Here is a 12887-nt window from a genome sequence, read left to right on the forward strand (position 1 = left end):
TGTCACTGAATCCTGAGCTGCCTTCATGGTAGCAGGGATTGGTCCTATCTTTTTAGATATTTATAACTCTGTTTATGTTGAATCCTTGAAATTGGAAAGTCAGTATCTCTGAATTACAATTAATATCTGCAAATTTTGATTAAATTTTAATAGCTTAATCAATAGTTTTAATAAAGTTTCCTTTTTCATTAAAATGTACATTTATGAAAGGTAATTATGAAACTAGAGAAACCTATAAAGGGAAAGTTTACCTACAGAAAAAGGATGAACATTAACTGTGGACTAGTTAAATAAACTCCAGTATGTCTACACAGTGCAGTGCTATTTAACTATAAAAAAAAGAGCAAGTCCTCTTGTGCCGATATGGAAAGAACTTCTAGATAATATTGTTAAATGAAAAAAAAGCAAGTTTCAGAAAAGTGTATATGCTATGTTTCCCTTTGGGCAAAAAAGGGTGAGAAATCTAGATTGGTATTTGCGTGTATATGTAATATATTAAAAAATCTGACGAGTGGGAAACTGACCCTGGGGGATTAAGCACAAGAAGGGGACTTTTCCCCATACACGTCTTTATACTTTCTGGTTTTAAACCATGTGAATGTACTATCATTTCAAAATATGAAGTAAGGTGTTGAAGTTTGGGGAGATGATAACTAAAAAACAGTGATTGAGGGCTTCCCTGGTGGCGCAGTGGTTGGGTTGAGAGTCTGCCTGCCGATGCAGGGGACACGGGTTCCTTCCCCGGTCTGGGAAGATCCCACATGCCGCGGAGCGGCTGGGCCAGTGAGCCATGGCTGCTGAGCCTGCGCATCTGGAGCCTGTGCTCTGCAACGGGAGAGGCCACAACAGTGAGAGGCCCGCGTACCGCAAAAAAAAAAAAAAAAAAAACAGTGATTGTCTCTGGGTGGTAGGTTTTCACATATATTTTTTCTTTTATTTGTATTTCCTATTTTTTCATGTAATTTAAAAAGCAGTATTTAAAACCTATTGAATAAAGAAAAAATCCATTGATAATCCCATTGTTCAATCCATTATTATTTTTTTATGCATAAGCTTTGTAATCACATATATATACAGTCTGGAATCTCTTATCTGAATATACCAAGGTTTACTTAACCATTTTCCTACAGCTGAACACTTTGATATTTTTTGTTGTATCCTTTCATAAATAATGATGCAATAAATCTGTTTGTACAAAAAGTATTTATCTGTAGGATAAATCGTCAAAAGTGAAATTCTGTTTCAAAGGGTATAGATATTTTCAGAAGCTTGATATATACTGTCTAAATGTTTTCCAAACAGACTATCATCAGTAGAAATTTATGAGAATGCCAGGTTCATTAAATTATCACTAGCACTGATTAACATTCTTAAAATCTTTGCTAATAGGCCAAATATGAATCTCTTTATAATGTCTTTACATTTCTTTTGCAATTAATGAAGATGAACATTTTTATATTTGTGTTGACCTGTTTAATTCCTCCCTAAAAATATTTTTTTCAAGTCCTTTGCCCATATTGACATCTCAGAGGTTTTGCTTTATGTGTTTTTTAAACATATTTTAGTTATTAGCAAGTTTTAGAACTTGTCTGTCTTTTTCATTGGAAATATTTTTCATCTGTCTTCTGCATTTTGTTTGCTTTATTTTATTGCATTTCAGAGTGTTGGTTTTTATGTATTCATATCTAGCTTATATGCTTTGCATGGATCCCTTCCATCAGAGGCCTAATTAAGATTCCATTTTATTTTCTTCTATTTGATATATTTAGATTCTTAAAAACTTCTGTAACTTACTTAGAATTAATTTCTGTGCAATGTTAGAAGAGGATTTGAATAGGTATTTTAAAGACATCCAACTTCCTTAATAGCATTTATTGAATAATCTTTCCTTTTCCCATTGATCATGTGACCTTCTTTATAATATTTTTGTTTCTTACACATACTAGTGTCCATTTCTGTAGTAAGTACTATGTTCCATTGATTTGCAACAGTATCATACTCTTTACATAGTTTGAGAATATGTTTTCATAAATGGCAGCCCTAGTACCCATTAGGACAATCACAATCATTTTCTTTGATTCCACCTCTTTCTTTGATGTTTATTCATTATCTATTTCAGGTAAATAATTTTATCTTTCAAAAATGTTCCATGGTGTTCGCTGGAAATTTGTATAAACCTATAAATTAGTTTCAGTAGAAATTGTTTCTTTAAGATCTTCTTGCCTCCAACAGGAAGCACATTTCTTGTATTCATTCAGTCAGGTCTTCTTGTAGTTCACCACATTTTTGCTTGTTTATTCAGTTGTTTAGTTGGTTGGTTGGTTGGTTTTCTGCTCACAGGTCACATATATTTCACATTAAAAGTATTCCTTGGTACTTTATGGGTCTTGTTTCTATTGTGAATGGGGTCTCTTTTTATTACACTTTTCTAACTTATTATTCCTTATATAGAGGAATGTTATTGATTGTGTATTTACTTCAAATCTAGCCCCTTTGGTGGCTCTACTATCACACTGGGAAACGATTTCCAGTTTAGGTTTTCTGGAAATACAAGTTGCTTTGACACTTAGGTGGGCCTGGAACTCTGTTAATTCATGGAGTAAACAAAAATCATTAATGGTATCACAATGGCCAATCAACTGGTTAATCTGAATGTTTACTTTCTATCAACTACACTGTTTTGTGGACACAGCCTGTTTTAGGGATGTTAGCATGGAATCTTGTAAAACTAGAAATGTGAATGTATGCTGATGAATTACAATAACAGTTCTTTTTTTTTTTTTTTTGGTACGTGGGCCTCTCACTGTTGTGGCCTCTTCCATTGCGGAGCACAGGCTCCGGACACACAGGCTCAGCGGCCATGGCTCATGGGCCCAGCCGCTCTGCGGCACATGGGATCCTCTCGGACCAGGGCACGAACCCGTGTCCCCTGCACCGGCAGGCGGACTCTCAACCACTGAGCCACCAGGGAAGCCCCAATAACAGTTCTTGAGTTAGATATGAGCAGGGCACCCAGCTAACTCTCACTGTGTTGACAATCGCAGGTGAGGAGAAGTGAGAATCCTGAAATGGAAAGGAAATTGAAGAAATCACCAGAAAGACTGATCAGTGGTGGGTTCAGTCTGCCCAGATGTCTGAGTCCATTCCACATTTAACTGGCTCTAACTTTGTATAGATAGGTTTGGTACCACCTTTGTACAGACAGATTCCTAAAAGAATCGGAAAGGCACTGGCCTCATGGATATTTATCCCTTAGTGCTGCTATGGAGATACCCATTATTGCCTTCATCTTAGCCAGCAAACAAGGTCCCTCTTTGTCCTCTTCATCACAAGTCTCCTCTAGAAACACATGGAAGTGGGTTCTGGCTCCCTTTGTTTTATACCAGGAGCCAACATGGCAACCGTGCTGCCTCTCCGGGGAGAAGCCGCCCTGCCCAAGCCCCTGACGACAAGGATAAAGAGAGATGGGAGCAGGACATCTACTCCAAGAAAGACCCACAGGAGGGCAGGGGATGAAAACACTGAGAGGACAATTAGGAGTGGGGAGGGAAGCTGAGAAAAGCTTGGTATGGACTGATAGATGTCTTAAGGGTAAAAAAAAAAAAAAAAAAAAAAAAGACCTGTTATAATCCACCCTCTGCACTCTGTGTTTAGATGCTGCACTCCAGCATCTAAAAGTCAGATTTTCCTTCTGATAATGGCTGTAACTTCCTGCCTTCCAACTGCTAAAGGCCTGGTTGAGGGGTTACCTAACATGTGACTCTCCATTCTCCGGAGAAAGGTGAGGAGAAAGGTGAAGAGAAAGGTCCATAACGTGTGAGTTGCCGCATTTATTTAAAACTCCTGTTTCTGTCGAAAAGGTGAGTGAAAAGTCCAGCTGGAGCAGCAGTCTGGCAGAGGATGAAAGTTCGAGGGGTGCATATGCATTAGCAGGAATATTTCCACTGAGCAATGACAATCAAATGTTAGGAGTTTCAAAGTAACACGGCTAGTAAAGAGGTAAGAGAAATGACTTGGGCTCTGAGAAGCAGTTGGAGGATGATAGGAAAAAGGTCAGTTTTTTTACAATCGGGAAGTGAAAGTAAAGCTGGCAATCTCTCTGACAAGATCTGTGACAAGGGACCCCTGCCCAGAAATTCAGAGTAGGGAAGCACAGTGGCACGCCACTCAGAGGAGAAGCCCCCTCAGGCTGATGTAGCTCAGTGTCTGGAAGGCCACAGGAAACAAGCATTCAGCTTCTTTTCTTCTTTATTTGTGTGTTCTGACCCAGAGTCTCCCTCCCTTCCTCCTCTTAGACAGCTGCTCTCTTTGTGGCTCGCTCTGGTATAAAATCAGGATGAACTGTCATTCCCGGTTACCTGGGGAGAAATGAGTTCAAAGCAATCTCCTGTGCTGGTAAATGTTCTTCCTCCAAGCTCTGAACGAACTGACCTCCTGCACTTGCGGGTGCACGGGCCTCATGCTTTCCGGGAAGGGCCTCGCTTGCCTTGCTCACCACTGCCCCCCAGAGCATGACACGGTGCATGACACCATTGGACACAATCATTATTGAATGAAGGCTAACCTCAAACGTATTTTCCACTTTGTGTCTGCTCATTCCTGAGGCTCCACAGGACTTCCCGTCCTTCAGAACACTGTTTCAGAACTGGGGTTTGATACAGAGGGAAAAGGGATTTTTCTTCTATCCTCCTTCCCTTAGATACCATTGAGTCTCTGCTGTGATCTCTGTCAACACCTAAAACAGGCTTTTTCCTGAGAAAATTGATCCAGGACTGGAGAGTCACTCGCTTTCTTACTTTGGTGGGGAGCAAGGCTGTCTCTTAAGGAACCACCTCTTTTCCTGGCAGAGTTGGCCCAGGCTAGAGCTGCCAGAAGGGCCTCAGTGCCACCCAGGCCTTGAGACACCTCTAGCTGAGATAGAGCCATTAGCAACTGGGTTTGGGATGGGGAGATGGATTTTATCAATTTTAGACTTTCATTTACTTGAATTTCAACTCACAAGGGCAAGATAATTTTATTTCGAAATTTAATTCCTTCAAAACTTCATTGTCTTTGGATTTTTATTTATTTATTTATTTATTTATTTTGCGGCACACGGGCCTCTCACTGTTGTGGCCTCTCCTGCTGCGGAGCACAGGCTCCGGACGCGCAGGCTCAGCGGCCATGGCTCACGGGCCCAGCCGCTCCACGGCATGTGGGATCTTCCCGGACCAGGGCATGAATCCGTGTCCCCTGCATCGGCAGGCGGACTCCCAACCACTGCGCCACCAGGGAAGCCCTGTCTTTGGATTTTAACATGCAAGTAGGTCTAACCTTTCAACTTCATTTCTCCCTGAGAATTTGTAATGGAAAAGGGATTTATAATCACACCTGGGACCTCCTTATAATGTATGCATTTTATTTGTGGAGTATCTTAATGTGATCATTTGCTCTCATCAAAGAACCTCTGACAACAGACAATGTGACTGATTTAAATGGGGGTCAGAAACAATGGGGAGTGAGTGTCCAGCTTTGTGAGCTCACTGTGTGGTTCTGACCCATCTCAGAGCCTTCTGCAGGCAAAACCTAAAATGCCGGCAGATTTTTTGAAGCCTGAAGCTTATACAATTTTCAGGACGGGAGCAGTTTAAGGAGAAAAGAACATAAGTTGATGAATACAAAATCAGGTATAGGGCCCTGGTAGGGGCCTGAGCAAGTAAGGGGTCATGAAGTGTCAGCGTCCTCAGCTTTGTGATAAATCCACCTCTGCTGCCCACCAGCGATGTGGAGGGTACCCCCCCAAAACAGTGGCTAGTCCACAAAGATGGGAGCAGGACCCTACTGATGAGTTGCTGGTCTCCCCCAAGATGGCCACACCCCTGGCTGACCACAGCCTTAACAGTTGCTGCAAACTCACCTAAAGCAATTTGCTTATTCACAACAGACTCCTTTGAGGAACATCTATGGCCTCCTCTGTAATCTCCCTACCAAGATACAATGAAAGTAATTTTTAGATTGAGTTCTGCCACCCATGCAAATGCTAATTAGCAGGCAGGCAAGAAACAGTCCTACAACCTATTCTGGGACCTCTGTGAATTCCCAGCTCTGTTCTGTGTATGGAAGGTTAACTAGATACAAATGTCACAATATTCTGGTTACAGGATATAGTCAGATTCAGGCACATGAATCACCCACTGAATATTTCAGAGGGTTAGTTTTTTGTTTGCTAAGAATAAGGGTATTCTCCTACATACGAACAGTACCAATATTAAAATCAGGAAATTTAACTTTGATACAAACCTATTATCTAATTCTCAGTCCATATTTAAATTTTGTCACTGTCTCAGTCATGTCCTTTGTAGCTTTTTTGCCTCAGTCCAGGATCCACTCCAGGATCACACACTGCATTTAGTCATCAACACATTACCTGCTTTAACCTGGAACAGTTCCTCAGTCATTTTTTGCCTTTCTTGACCTTGACATTTTGAAGAGTAAAGACCAATTTGTTTATAGAATGTTCCTCATTTTGGCTTTGTCTGATGTTTCATGATTAGATTAAGGTTATGCATTTTTGGTAGGAATGCTGCAGAAGTGATGCTGTGTCCTCAGCGCACCATATCAGGAGGCACATGATAATGGCTTGCTCCATTACTGGGTGATGTTAATTTTGATGACTTAGCTGAGATGGGCACTCCAAGATTCCTCACTATAAAGTTACTGCTTCCCCCCTTCATAATTAATAAACAATATACAGGAAGACATTGTGAGCCTACATAAATATATGGTTCATCATGAAACTCACCCACTATTTGGGGCAACATTGGTGAGTTTCTAATTCCATTGTTTCTTTTATTTTTATTGTTGAATTTCTATTATAAGAATATTTATTTATTTATTTATTTCAGTATGAACTCATAGAATGTTATTCAACGTGTGGTTATCCATTATCACTAAAATTTTAAACCCTGTTTAGGTAAGAGTGGGAATGTCTGTAATTTCCAACCCACATCTTGTATACCTCTCATTTTACTGATGACATCCATTTGTCTAATTAACAGAGCCTCTATTGCTAGTCCAAGATAAAGATAGCTGAAGCATTTTTAGCAGCTTAATGACCCTTGCAGTATATATTCCTGAATTAGGAAAACTGAATACAGAGTATAGATTAAAGCAAACATGCATACTTAGACCACAGTGCCTATGCTGAAGAATTTAAAGTAAATTATAGAGTACATAACAGTGATTAAACCTGAGAGGTCAACAGAATGAAAAGTTGGGTAATGCTAAGAGGAAATGCACCCACCTCCTCTTGGAGCTAAATTAGTATGGTTTTTTGCTCTCTGTCTGAATTCAAGCTCAGCTCAGCTCAGCCCCTCCATCTTTTGCTCTTGGAAATCTTCCTTGCCTGCTTGGAGCTCAGACTTCCTGCTCCTGACCAAGTTGTAGGCTTAACAGCAAATGTCCTGCCCTCACTGGAGGAGGCCTGAGATGGTCCAGCACCTCTGAACTGGGCAGGTATGTCTGTCTAATGGTCAAATTCAGTTCAAAAAAGCTCATTTGCCCTAAGAAAGTCACTTCCTCCAACCTAGGCTTGACCCAGTAATAAAGTTGGTATTTTGGCCTTTCTCCAAAGAATACCTCATCTTATTTCTCAGTTGGCTTGGACCATGGCTGGGAAGAGGCAAAATTTATCAGAGTCCTCAACCTTCCAAGGTCCACCCCTTCCATTTCTACTTCAAGGCAGTTAAGCAGTCTCCCCTCACTGACAACTCTCTCAACCTTCAACATACTGAAATGTCTTCAGATGGAGAGAAACACCTCAAAGCTCACCTTATCTTCCTCACTAAATGCTAATGCTCCGCAGGATCCATGTCTGTGCCTCATTTCTCATTCTCACCTCCTCCCAAGTTGATTTTCTATCCAGTAGCCAGAATTATGCTGTGAAATGAAATCAGATCTCTTCTCTGCTCAGAACCCTCCTTGACTCCCCATCACTCTCAGAGTAAAAGCCAAAGTCCTTACCATGGCCTACTGAAATAAACATGGTTTAGATTACAAAATGGGTGGGTTAGACTAATTGCATCTTGCCTATGGTCTAGCCCCTTGCTACCTCTCTAACCTCTTCCTCCTACTTTTCCCTTGCTCACTTCTCTCCAGCCATTCTGGCCTTGTTTTGTTGCTCTAACAAACCAGGCACATTTTGTCCTCAAAACCTCTGCCCTGGCTGCTCCCTCTTTCTGGAACAATTTTTCCTCATTTAGCTGTATGACTCATTTCCTTACCTTCTCTGATATTTACCCAAATGTCATTCTCAGTAAGGCCATCGCTGGACTCCCTACCTAAACTGCAACCCACCCCACACCTCCACCAAATACATACGCCTCTTTAATCTCTCTTCAGCACTTAAGAGAACCTAATACTATACATTGTATTGTTAATTGTCTGGGTGTCACCATTAAAATGTAAGATCTCTTGGGACAGGGCATACAACAGAAGGAAGAATTTGAAAGCTGGAATATAGAGAGATTATGTAGAATGCCACTGTTATGGACTAAATGTGCCCCCCTGCCCCCGCCAATTCATACGCTGAAGCCCTAGCCCCCAGTGTGGCTGTATTTGGAGATGAGGCCTCTAAGTAAGTAATTAAAGGTGGGGTCTTGATCCAATGGGATTAGTGTCCTTATAAGAAGAGACATGGGAGAGTTCCCCTCCCAACTGCTTCTCTCTGTGTACACTGACAGGTCACATGAACACACAGAGAGATGGGGGCTATCTACAGGCTAGGAAGAGAGTCCTCACCAGAAACTGAATCTGCCAGCACCTTGATCTGACTTCTAGCCTCCAAAACTATGAGAAATATACTTCTATTGTTTACTCCACCAAGTCTGTGGTATTTTGTTATGGCAGCCTGAGCAGACTAATATAGCCATATAGAGAGATTTTGTTTTAAAGACACACAATAAGATGGTAGAAATAAATCTAATATGTGAGTAGTTACATAAATATAAAGAGATTAAAAAACAGAGATCACCAGACTAAATTTTAAGAATCCAGGTAAATGTTACAGGAGACATGCCTAAAACATAAAATAATAGAAAGACTAGGTGGGGGAGAGGGTCAGGGAAGAATGGAAAAATAAACATTAGCCATATGCAATTTCTTTACTAACCAAATGAAATAATATCAGACAAAATAAAGTTTAAGGCAAAATCATTACTAGACAGAAAGACAGTAACTACATAAAATTTCTAAACTTCAATTCATCAGTAAGATAATAAAAATTCTAATCTTGTATAGACTTAATAATGAAGCTTGAAACAACATAGAGCAATATTGATAGAATAATCCCCAACTCAATTTATGAAGCTCTCATAACCTTGACACCACAAACATGAAGCGACAGTATAAGAAAGGAAAATGATGCCAGGCTCACTCATGAACATGACTGCAAAAATCCTGAAACTAATTTAGTAACCAAATATAGCTATGTAAAAACAAACAAAATAATACATCATGACTAGTTTATCTTAGGAATGCAAGTTGGGCTAGGTAATATCACTGCTGTAATTCATTTTCCAACAAATTAAAGGAGAAAAAACACACATGATTATATCAATAGACAGTTCTGCCACTAACACCTGCAGGGCTTGGGACACAAGTACAGATGGAAGCCACATATCATGAAAATGATTTTTAAAAGTTATAAATCAGTCTAGGAAACTGATAGATAAAATATGCTTTATCCTCCTATCTTGATAAATATACCTCCATAAGGACAAAATTTTTAAATACACACAAAACCTTGGTTTTTTATAATATCAAGAACATGCAAAAACATCCAAGATGACTAAATTTAAGTATTATTCTGTATATCTGGATAGTCTTTTAATGGACTGGCTATGTTTAGATGAATAATAAAGTGAACACATATATAATTCATAAGGTATACATTTGTTCCATAAAATATATTTTTCTCATTTCTGTTTTAGTAAAATTACTAATTTTGATGTTATAATCAAGATTTTCATATAATTTGTTGATAGTAATGATCTAAGTGATTGAAAATAAAAAATAATTTTATTGAAAGGATACAAAATTTGAACATATTTTCATCAATAATATAAACTAAAATAAATGTGTAAAAATTGAAAAAGTAAAATTATTTTTATTATATTTTCTAAGAGAGCTATTTTATTTATACCCAGGACAAAGGTGTAATGTATGCTTGTGAAGACATATTTGCAAATAAGTTTAACAGGCCTCAGGTTCTACCCCCAAATTTCCACCATATTGTAGACTATCTTTGGGTTAGATGTTATTGACTAAACATGAAATTAAGGACTAATCAGTCTTTGAGGTTCCACATGTGTGCTGACCTAGCAGACACACTTTTTCATTGTTCTGCTGAATAATGCCCCCCACAAAGATATCCACATCCTAATCCCAGAACCTAGGAATATGTTACATTCATTACAAGACAGAGAGGAATTAAGGTTGCTAATGAACTGACCTTAAAACAGGGAGATTATCCTGGATTATGCAGGTGGGTGCAATGTCATCACAGGGGTCCTTAAAAATGGAAGAGAGATGTAGATGTTCAGACTGTGTCGTGAGAAGGATTTGCGTCCACTGTTGCTGGCTTTGAAGATGGAGGAAGGGGCCACAAGTCAAGGAGTTCAGCTCCCCTAGAAGATGGAAAAGGCAAGGAAACAAATTCTTCCCTAGAGCCTCCAGAAAGGCAGCCCTGCTGACACCTTGATCTTAGCCCACTGACCCTTGTGTCCAACTTCTAACTTACAGAACTCTAAGAGAATAAGATTGTACTGTTTTCAGTCTCAAGTTTATGGTAACTTGTTAAGGCAGCAAAGGGAAACTCATACCGCCACTCAGCTTTTTAACCCCTTCCTACATTGTTGGAATCCATCACCTCTTGAGGCAGAGCCCTCCCTAATAGAAAATTAGAATGCCTTTTCCTGCCCTCCCTTGCAGTGAGGGCACAGGGCCATGGCCTCATGTCTACCAATTATATGCACCTGCATGGCTGTAAAAACTGTAAGCCTGGTGCCCTGGCTCCTGGAGATGCTGGGAGCCTTAGTAAGTTCCATTTCTGTCTAATCAGCCAGAGTTGGTGTTTGTGGATTGTTACTCAGAAGCCTCAGTGAACCTGGTATGCACAGATAATTTATTCAAAAGGAAAAAGAAATTGTCAAATTCAGGAGAGTAAGTTTACCCTAGCTGGTAGTCAAAGAAACTCGAAGCGGGCTTCCCTGGTGGCACAGTGGTTGAGAATCCGCCTGCCAATGCAGAGGACACGGGTTCGTGCCCCGGTCCGGGAAGATCCCACATGCCACAGAGCGGCTAGGCCCTTAAGCCATGGCCGCTGAGCCTGTGCCCCGCAATGGGAAAGGCCACAACAGTGAGAGGCCCGTGTACCACCAAAAAAAAAAAAAAAAAAGAAACTCAAAGTAAGCTCGAGATGCTATATTATACTTACTGAAAATAAAAACAATCGTTTTTGTGCAAGAAGGTTACTTTTGTTTACAGCTAGTAAATAAACGGATGCATTGTTTGGAAAGCAGGAATAGGAAAATGAAGTAAAATCTGTAAACATGTTCTTAGCTTTTGACCTACCAATTCCCAATAAAATGTGGCAAAGTGTGTGCTAAGATGAAAGAATTATTTGTGAGAGAGATTACTGATGCAGGCTTAGGGCTGGGAATGATAAAATTTGCATTAGGACCCCAGAAGATTTTAGGGAGCAAGAGATAAAGACCCAATCTCAGTTTCCAGAAATGTAAAGTTCCTGAAGCTGTCACGTGACCAAGGTCAAGACCCAGAGCTGGAAAGGGCAGTGAATCCCCAGAGAGAACATCTCCACAAAGGTGGAGCTGACCAAGCTCTGACTTCGTTCTCCCCAAAGGCAGTTCTCTGGGGGCATGAACTCCCTCCAGGTAGGGCCATTTCACAGGCCATACTCCCCTTTAATCACCTGCCTGGGTACACACCTCGTAAGGCTGTCTCTAAACCCTGGCCAGCTGTCATCACTGAGGGAGCCAGGCACCCAGCACCCAGCCGGCACTCAGGCTTTTTCATTTAAACTGGAGAGAATCATTTGTATGGGATCAATAGGAATACATGTTGTAGCAAATACCGAACAGGTGAATTCCCAGCTCACAACAATTGCCCCTATTTGGAAAGAGCCCCGCCACAGAGGTGGACCTGAAGTAATGATGTGCAATGTCCCTGCAACTTAACCCCGACCTCTGGCCACCTCCTAGGGGTAGACAACTGACCTAAGCTGTATCGACTTTTGACACTTGAAGGGAGAGACTGAAGCTGGTTGAAGCTGTTACCTTAATGCCAGTGTCCATATACTCCCGCTGCTGAGGCGTCTGCGGACCGCGACCCATGGAGACCGCTGCCGCCATTAGGCCTAGGACTTCACGTCCTGGGTCCGGCCAGTGGGCAGCCGTGGCGAGGGCTCTGGAGCTCTGCAGGACACAGCCCTTCGCCTGTCCCTGGGCGCCCCCGGCTCCCCTGCCAGCCTCAAGGCCGGAGGGCCTGGAAAGCCCCATGAGGAAGACCGAGACCTGCGCTCTCTGCCGCGAGGACCACTGGGAGCTGAGCGTGGGCGGAGCTGCAGCCCTCAGGGTCTCGCGCTAATGGCTGTGCGCCTGCCCCACCCCTGTTACACAACCAGTGGTTCTGGCACATTCTGATCCAGCTGGTGCTCCGCATTTCTCAGCAGAGACCCTCTCCCTTTCCTCTGGGGTACGTTCACACTCACACACCCACTTCCACAGAGCCCGGGCTGGCCGTGCAGGATGCCAGCGAGATCCAGGCCAACACCCTTTCTAGAAGCTGAAGGTAACACAGCTGATTGGGGGTGAGGCAGGGGGCCGGGGAGG

General features: G+C 41.5%; 1 protein-coding gene across 3 annotated transcripts in view; it reads right to left on the bottom strand.

Moving 5' to 3' along the window:
• EML6 (EMAP like 6) overlaps window positions 1-12592 on the bottom strand; it is a 345807-nt gene extending 333215 nt beyond the window's left edge. Inside the window, exons 1-2 of one of the 3 annotated variants that reach the window (XM_067007573.1) lie at window positions 12333-12592; window positions 10490-10664 (exon numbers count right to left, since the gene is read on the bottom strand). Coding sequence is in view for 1 of the 3 variants with exons in the window: in XM_067007575.1 (XP_066863676.1) it covers window positions 10490-10548; window positions 12333-12407 (134 nt within the window). In the remaining 2 variants the exon portion in view is untranslated. The remainder of the gene's footprint in view (window positions 1-10489; window positions 10665-12332) is intronic. The other 2 variants (XM_067007577.1, XM_067007575.1) reach the window with 2 other exon arrangements.
• Between the last annotated feature and the right edge of the window lie 295 nt (window positions 12593-12887).

Source organism: Kogia breviceps, chromosome 11 (assembly GCF_026419965.1).
Source record: "Kogia breviceps isolate mKogBre1 chromosome 11, mKogBre1 haplotype 1, whole genome shotgun sequence".
In the NCBI taxonomy this organism is placed as follows: Eukaryota; Metazoa; Chordata; class Mammalia; order Artiodactyla; family Physeteridae; genus Kogia; species Kogia breviceps.